Below are 9,367 nucleotides of genomic sequence, written 5' to 3' on the forward strand. Positions count from 1 at the left end.
ACCACAAATATAACAGCACAGTAGGTCTAAGCCAGGGGTGTCCAAACTACGGCCCGCGGGCCATCTGCGGCCCGCCATTCATTTTAAATTGGCCCGCCTCAAAAAAAATAAAAATAATAATTAAAAAAAAGATATTGTTTTTTTTAAACTAGCAATTTAGTAGCACTTAAATGGCACTTAATTATAGCACTATATAGTTTTGCTCTATTTTTTTGAAGAAATTGTACTTTCTTGTTTCTTGTTGTTCAGTGTTTGAATGCATTGATTGTAAATCGCTTTGGATTAAAGCGTCAGCTAAATGAATTGTAATGTAATGGACTATTGCCTATTGTATTGTACTTCTCAGTTTAGACACTAGGTGGCGCCCATCTCACCCCTGACCTGCCAGCTGTCCCTCAGAACGCCCCGCCCCGGGGCAACGCAATTGAGGCTGAATTGTCAACGGTCTGCTCCAGGGCAGGGGGGCGTGGCGGCGTAAGTGACCCAGACCTTCGAATTTTTTTCTGTATGTGGCCCTCGGGATAAAAAGTTTGGACACCCCTGGTCTAAGCGGAACCAGTGAAACCATGTGTCAACCTTGATTGGTGTTTAAACACGACAGCTCGGTTCATTCATTGCTCATTTGTATCTTTCGTTTAAATTTTGCTGAGGTAAATGTTGATATCACCAAAATAGTGGTCAAAAGTCTAAAAATAAATCATATGTCAGAAGTCAACCATTTCAGCGAGACCTAAACTGCAACGTTGCGAAACGAAAATAGATCAAACCTCGTTCAAAGATGATGAACGCACATTTCCTAATCGCGTGAAATCATTTGTCATAACATCGTCTGAAAGACTGTTGCCAAAATATGTACGAGCCATATGGCTGCACGGATGCGAGCGTGGAACATGTGGTCGTCTGTGAATGGAAACCAGGTGGTTTTGTGCTGTGCCAAGGCGGCCTTGTTGTTGCATCGTCAGCTCGGTGTTGTCTAGGAGTAGCTTAACAAGCTCAGCAGGACCCCTCACATCAAACACCCCGCTAATGGCTGATAAACTCATTGGGCTCGGCCAGGCCGGACGACAAATGGGACGCGCTTACATCCGAAGCAGCAAAGCATGAAAAGAACACCAAAAAACTCGGTGTGCTTCTCAGACCCGCCGCTCCAAATGCAGGCCAGCTATTTTCATGAGATGTTAAGAGGAAACGGGTTTTCTGGTTTTACGGGAAAGCCATAAAATGTCAAAATCCTTGAGTGGTCTAGGCAGCAGCTAGTTTTAAAAAAAAAGAGAGAAAAGGAAGACTCGTGTGAGGTGAGGAATGACAAAGACAGATGGATAGAGACAGGGTGCTGTGATGTCATAGCATGTCTGCAAGACCTGAGTTAGACAAGAGGGCGAGTCGTCACTGGTGGAGGTAAAAAAACACACACCACGGAAAGACCTTTATTATTATTCACTTCATCTGGAAAGGGTATTAATTCTAAACAGATGCTGTGTTTCATGTGTATGTTGTTAACAACACTTTAGGTTGTAAACATATTTCCCTTTTCTGTTTCCTATGACTACCTGCAAACCATGCCCAGACAACCAGAGCCCGAAAGCGAGAATATACCGTCCACATATATTCTGGATTACTGGGCCGAGCTTACTTCAGCAGATCTTTGTGCTTTGCTGGCTGCAAACGCTTCACTTTCCCTGCATTTATCAAACGAGGTGAACATGTGTGCGACAAACACTGCCCGGAGGAGAGAGAATAAAAGACCCCGAGAGGCACAATAAGGTTTTGAGGAGTGAAGTTTAATGGGATCATGATTGTCTTTGTCGGAGGTCAAATATTTAATTGGTTTATGGGACGGAAAGCACAACCGGAGCTTCTCCTACTGTACAATCACTCGGCCAACTAAAACTCTCAACATTAGATAAACCATCGCGGCGCAGAACCACTCTCAGCGGCTCAGTCTCACAGAGGGTCATTACTTTTGACAAATTACAGACATTTTGCTCTTTCAAAGGTTGAGAGAAAAGGCTACCACATGTTATCTTTCTCATTTTGTCGGCACACATTGCACACTGCTCCCGACCAACTGTTTTCATCTCCGCCTATCAAAGGGATTTATTGATCTAGCCGGATGAAACTTTCGTTATCTTTTCTTGTATCGGGGCAATCTCTTCTCTGTGATGACACTTTAGCTAGTTGAGATCAGCGTTACTCTGTGGGAGAGTAAAAGTGACCTCAGACTGACTCTTTGGTGGACATCCATCCGCTCCTCGGGCCCTACGACACGCTTATACTGACAGAGAGGCCGACAGAATGACAGACCGGCAGAGTGCTGCTGGGAAGACACAGGTACATTTGAACAGAGACAGAGGTACAGACAGACAGGGTCCTATGGTTGCCCCCTGACGAAGAAGGAAGGAGGCAAATTATTGCGGTAGAGAGGGCGGACTGTGACCTTATTGGCCAGACTGTTACAGGTGACATCACAGCGTGCTAGTTGTGGAAGCAGCCAGTCGCTTTCCTATGTAGATCCTAAAAAGAGAAAAGAAAAATCTGTTGTTACATTTTGACCTTTCACTAAACCTCTCCTAAGAAATACATTGTACAATAGGCAGAGCACACAGAGGGGCTAGCATGCAAAACAAATATCATCAATAGATTTGTTTCATCCATAGACTGTACTGTATGTGAAGATAGATGACAAAAGCGAGGCCAAAGCATGTGCATCGCCACCTGGTGGCTGGCAGCAGAACAGGTCATTAGGCCCTCTATTGTGAGCAGGGCGGGCATTGACTAAAGAACATGTCGAATACATCTTTCTCATAGATGCTTTTTGTCTTTTTATAAAGTTCCTATCATACTCATGTATTTTCTTGTGTTCCTTTTTCTGGCAATGATGGTATAAAAACTAAGTGAAACATCGTGATTGGCAGCTGAGTCTGACTCGTGATGTGCAGCTGAGTCTGATTGGTGATTGGCTAGCACATGTATCGACAGGGCCTTGCTGCTGTGGCTCCATCCCCGGAGCGCTACTGTGCAGACTCTGTTTCCAAATGATGTCATCGGTGCAAGATGGCAGCGTTCCTACCCTGGATATTTTGGCTTAACTTCTGGATAGCGTAAGTGGAGACATGTAATCAACTTTAATATATACAGGATATGATGTAAGCGCTAGACGCTGAGCAGAAACATGCATGTTGGGGGCAACACTAATGTGCACATGAGGTGGGACTCCCAATACAGAAGAAAAACCTGGAAGCTACAATCATTTCTTAAACAACATGCCAGGTGAGCAATTTTCAGCCAAAAGACTCCATCGGTGAGTCCATTATCCGCTTCCTGTGAGACATCCATGGTAACAGAGAAGTACTTCGAAGGCCAGGAAACACCTCATTAATCGTTAACTAACTTCATTATATATGTTCCATCTATGACTAATACATCCACTGGTTCTCAGTGTGTAGGAGACGGTCAGGGACGCAATTAGAGCTTAACCTAATTTTAGCACCGCTGTAGTTTACCCTCCAGCAAAGCCAGCAAATACATCGGCCAAGATTCAGGTACGTTAAAACAAAGCAAACAAGAAGTAAAGCAGACAATTTCTATTATAGGACCACCTAGCTCTGCTGTATACTGCAATACAAGAACATCTGCTCGACACCCGACCATAAACTGGTGATGCTGCCTGGATATTTTGAACTTTTTGCCTCTAAAATGTAGCTTTAGTGTCAGTTCCATTTTTGTTAGACTCTATCTTTTCTCATGAGTGTTGTAAATTATGTTATCTTGCCGATGTACGTTACACATGGCTTCTATCACACTGTCTATCCTGGGAAAGGGTTAAGGGCAGAGGATGCTGCACCTTAATAAGCCCCATGAGGCAAATTGTGATTTTCGAATATGAGCTAATATACAATTCTATTTATTGCCTGACTTCGATTTAAAGTAATTCAAATAGAGCAAACTCTACCAGCTGTAATGAATTTGCTTCGGGTAACACAAAGATAAACGCAACACGAGTCTATCTTTGTGTTAACATGTCTCACCCGACTCCAAGTGTGAGCAGGTGTGAAGCCAGCAGCGAGGGAACGAGGATGAGGAGAACATCGGAGGAGAAGAGTCCTCTCTTCATCACCTCTGTCTTCCTAACGCTGAGGGAGCTCGGCTGCTTCGGGTGCTGAAACACAAACTCTCTGAAGAGAGACAGAGAGAGAGGGAGAGGAGAGGAGAGAGAGGACGACAAGGAGCCACAGATAAGAGGTGTGGGGAATGGGAAGATAGAAAGAGGAGAAAAAAATAAACAGAGATAATGAGAACACAAGAGAGAGGAGTGGGAATGTGAGAGAGGGAGCAGAGTTCTCGGAGCCGGGGATCATTAAGAAGCACTACCTGTCAAACAGATTAAAAGATCTAGTGTGGCAGAGTAAATAAAAAGGAGGATGATTCATGTGTTTCTCAAAAATCAAAGGTAAAAAGAAACCACATTGGAATGTGCTGTCAAATTGATCAATGAATTCACAGTTCTTTATGTTTTGCAAATAAAACAGACCGGATTTTTCAACTAACTTTTAACTAATTCTACATACTATCACAACATGTTAATTTGTGAGTTCTAGAGGTTCCATCCATCCAGAGGTTCTATGTGGATTTTGAACCCTGGACAGAGCCATGATAAACCCCACCCCTCTTCTTTTCAGTCTTTATGCAAAGCTAAGCAAATTCTTTCTGGCTCAAAACCACGAGAGTAGTATTGATCTTCTCGTCTAACTCTTGGCAAGAGAGACATTTTCATTTTAAACCATTACACATCTTTGCAAGCACTCTTACAATGCATGGAACATCGTGAATACAAGAAAAAATGTAATTATTGACTTTGGCGGAGCTGGTCTTACTTTGGTGGCATATTTTCAGGTCTACTGGACCAATCCCACACCCAGTCTGTGTCCACCCGCCGCTCAACGTCCTCCTGCAACACATGTTAAGGATGAGAGGATGTGCAAGAGAAGAAATAGAGTGATAAAACAGCTCTCAAAAGTGAAGCAAAATCATCTTGATCTAGTATAGTTCATAAGCCCTGTCTCCTCCATGTTACTGGATGGGACATGTATACTAAAAAGCCAAAGGACATATTTAATATTTATTTCTCAAAGATGGTTTTTAGTTAGTTCTTATCACACTGACTTGTCACATTTCTCTGGGGGGTTTGGTTTAACTTATTTGATGCTATAAGAACAGGTCGAAACGTCATGATTGACAGTTGAGAATGAATTGTGACTGGTCGAGCGTGTGTATCAATCTTTATATACAGTCTGTTTGTTGAGTACCGGAGTACATGCGCATGGCTGATTCTAACATTTACTTTCATCTTGAGTTTGAACATATGTCTCATAAACCTTTAGGGGAAATCTCTAAATACCATTTAGCAAGAAGCATCTGCACAAACACAGTTACGACACAATAATAAGAAAAAAACACAGTTGTTGGACCGTCCCTAAGATGTGAGTGGACACTTGAAGGCATCACCTATGAGTCTTTAATTTTCTGTTGAATAAATACATCACTTCATGAATTCAAATAAATGTTCCATAATATAGATTATAGATTTCCAACAAGCCTCATGTCTCTGCAGGTTGATTTTAAACGGTACTGTAATACATAGTAAGAATTGGTTGGGTGTGCAGCAAGTAATCTGAATAAACACATTCAGTAATACTGTGCAGGAATTATTTGTAGATTACAAAAAGGATGGTGGTGTTGGGAAGAAGAATACCTGTATGGTGACACAGTCACTGTCCTGATCACTGCTGGGTCTCGGGGAACCAGTGGACCGTGGAGATCCCACCTGCGGAGGACTGTGGAACAAACAAGCCTTTACAATCTGGACACACACTGCAACCGAATGAGTCCACATTACTATCACAGCAAACAAAAACAGGGAAAATAAACACACGTTGTGAAAACAAAACTCCACTGAGTACAGCCCCCCCCCCCCCCAAACCAAACCCAAAGCATCCACACCGACCTGTCTTTGCTCCTCTCACACTCCAGCTGCGCCTCCAGAAGGATCCTCTCCAGCTCCCCATGCAGGGCGGAGGAGATGCAGTCCTGCGGCCCTGTCAGACTCTCCCTGCTGCTCACGGCTGCGATCAGCTCCTCCAGCTCGACCCAGGAGCCTGACGAGCAAACGACACGAGCAGCAGAGTTAGTGATGACACCACAAGCAGGGGAGGCAGGAACCAGCGGGACTCCGTACACATACATTCAGCTGTAGCGGGCCAGAGACGAACTGTGATTATGCGAGGGAAGTAAACACATTTATGCATTTTAAACAAGTATATTTACATTTTGAGTGAGCGTGCGATATTTTTTTGTTGTTCTAATCACAGGACACACTACTGAGAGTAGATCTGTCACTACAATCAAACTATCACAAAATGCTTTAAGTACTTTAAAAAATCCAATCTGCTGAAGAAATAAAACTACATTAGTATCTGAGAAAACGCTAATAATCTCTTTCAGATTGTAATAAAATTGTATGAACTCGTGTGATAAACCTAGCATAGTTTTTTATATGAAAAATATTCTTATTGATGATTCAACCTGCAATAAATTGTCTGTGTATGGATGATTATTGTATCCTGTATTTTGAGTTCCTATTCATAAAAAAGAAGAATAAGCAGAACTATTAAAAAAAAATGCAGTTTCCATTGCCAAATTAAGAAATAAGACTTATTGGTAAATGTTGTATCTTCGTTGTGGAGTAGACAGGTTTGTGTTGTGCGCTGACATATGGTGAGTCATAGGTCAAGCAGCACCACCAGCGATGTCCTGACATGACACCAGACCGGGGACATGTTGAATTCCTGGATGGAAATGCAGCTGGACAGTGACATCACACACACACACACACACACACACACACACACACACACACACACATGTATAAAAACATGTGTATGTAACATACAGAGAAGAGACAGAGACCAAGTGTCTGTTCCCTCTCTTATCGATGACTCCTGAAAACACAGACCGCAAATGAATGAATGGACACATGAATGGAGGGTCATTGGGTGCATGGGCAGGAAGAGATTTACACGTGCACACACATGCATGCTGGTGTGTATGGCGTGCCCACACTCAGCAGCCAAACAGTGGAGCAGGGCTAACTCGGGCTGACAGCATGCCTGCTTATGTAAGATGTTATTTCTGTTAAGAGATTAGCCATTCACCCTCTGCTCTGCTCCCCTTGTTTCTCCCTCGTCATGCCGCCTGTATCCCTATCTGACACATTTACAAAACATCAACACCTCATCTGTATATCCTTCCCCTCCCGTCTGATCTCTCTAATCTTCACGTCATAAATGGATTTAGGACACCGTGCGAGCGTCACCAGCAGTTTGCAGAAAGAGGTGGAATCAGTGCGGACGGGGATGGAGAGAAGAGGGGACGAAGGGTGAGGAGGGGAGGTTGGTTGAGGCAGATTTAGGGGGGGGGGGACTCTGCCATTGCCCTAGTTGTGTTCCCACAGAGGGGAGTTATGACATAACAACTGCCTCGCCGCCTGACTTATCTGGCTGGCAACGCTCTGCGGCGCTAAATCAGTTTCTGTGCGGTGCAATCCCCCGTACGCACATTCATCTGTGCCACACTGCCAAATCAGCTTTATATAATGTGGACAAGAGCTGGATGTTAAAAGACTCAATGAGCTGCAGCGCTACAGATTCATGTTTGTTATGAATGCCCGTTCCCAGTTTAGGGACTGCACACAAGTGATCAGCCTGTGAAGGGGAGGCAGAGAAAGGGGGAGGGGGGTTGTTGTGTGTTTTCTTTATGTTGAGGGGAGGGAAGAGACGACAGGAGGGCCTTTAGATTTTAACTACCTCATATTTGTATATATTCTTTTTCGTTGTCTCTCAAGATGTAACATAAAAAAAACTTAAAACGACAGCAAAATAGAAATGTCAAATGACAAACCAACATGTTCTGCTGTTTGAAGCGATAATATGACGGTGCCTTGATTCGTTTTTTAATGCACATTTTACATTTTACATTTTTTAAAACCTGAGGTGGAAAAGATGTGTGTGGACCAAAAATAAATTGATTTCCATATTCTTTTCCTCGAATTCAATTAAAATTTGTACTTAATTCCGATGGAAACCTGAGTTTTGGAAATAAGGTCCCACATTTGCCAATTTTGCCAGTAATGTGCAGTTTGGGCTGTTCAGAAAATGATGTTCCGTTAATATATTAAGCCTGAAACTGGGGTAAGGAAATTATAGGGACGGGTTTTTAAATATTAAAATACTCCAGTATTGATAGAGCTGTAATTGTTAACCCTGTGCTGATTTGTAAAATTCTGAATTTAAAGTCTAACCCCCTCAGTTACCCTCACCCAGTTCCTCAGTGTGTGTGTGTGTTGTCGTCGTCCCCCCCCCCCCCCCCTCGCATTGCTCCACATGTTGGGCCCAGCATCCTCTGTGCACACACATGCACGGTTGAGCTATAAGCTTCAGGAAATCTCCACAGCCTAATTGGTTTATAGAGATACAAACAGGTGAGTCAGGGAATCCGTTTACACAATGACGGTGTCAGTGGCAACAACAATGGCAAAAAGAAAACTGCCTCTTCCCTCTTCTTCTTCTTCTTCTTCCTCATCTTTCTCTCTGTAACATCCTGTAACACTTTCCTCTCAGCCCTGAAACTGGGAGAGGCGTGCGTGCAGCTGTGGGTGAACACCTTCCCATCACACCTGGAAACACACTGATCCATGGGGTCAGAGCTGCCGTTGTTTGTTGACATTTGCACTCTGAAATTAGACTTTGAATCTGTGTGCGCGCACACAACCAGGCAGCTTTAACCATCCTCCCTGTTCCCTACACGTGAGGATACCCTGCGTCCTAAAGCGACCTAATAACTGACTGAATAAACAGCAAAACAAAGAGCCGGTCCGTGTACCAGCACCGCCACCACTCACCGTAGAGTCCGTCCTCTGGTGTCTGTGAGCCGGACAGAGACATGTTGGATGGCCGGGGGCTGTGCGGGGCTGGAGGCTGAGCGCGCAGAGATGCTGACACTGACCGAGGAGGACGAGCAGGTGCTGGACGAGCTTTCTGTGCCAGTGAGGATCTTTTTCTCTCAATCACTCACAGGGTTTGTTGTGGAGCCTAAAACCGGACACCGACGCTGCGTTAATCCACCCCCCCCCCCCCTCCTCTCCCCTCATCCATCCATTCCTCCTCACCCCCGCCCCTCTCCCGCGTGTCAACAGCAGGGAGGAGGTAAACAACACGAGCTCAGCAGGTGAGACCGAGACAAACTTGTTTCCCAAAAAGTTTCCGAAATATTGATTAAGAACTTATTAAAATGTATTTTGTACATCATTATT

General features: G+C 44.0%; 1 protein-coding gene across 1 annotated transcript; it reads right to left on the reverse strand.

The window, feature by feature from the left end:
• Positions 1 to 2,465: 2,465 nt before the first annotated feature.
• zgc:73226 (uncharacterized protein LOC402792 homolog) lies at positions 2,466 to 8,999 on the reverse strand. Its single transcript, XM_053411746.1, has 6 exons — positions 8,957 to 8,999; positions 6,005 to 6,155; positions 5,753 to 5,834; positions 4,875 to 4,948; positions 4,029 to 4,175; positions 2,466 to 2,514 (listed from the first exon to the last, which is right to left on the reverse strand). Exons 1-6 carry the CDS (start codon positions 8,997 to 8,999, stop codon positions 2,466 to 2,468), a joined length of 546 nt encoding a protein of 181 aa, XP_053267721.1.
• Positions 9,000 to 9,367: the final 368 nt, after the last annotated feature.

This window comes from Pleuronectes platessa, chromosome 19 (assembly GCF_947347685.1).
Source record: "Pleuronectes platessa chromosome 19, fPlePla1.1, whole genome shotgun sequence".
In the NCBI taxonomy this organism is placed as follows: Eukaryota; Metazoa; Chordata; class Actinopteri; order Pleuronectiformes; family Pleuronectidae; genus Pleuronectes; species Pleuronectes platessa.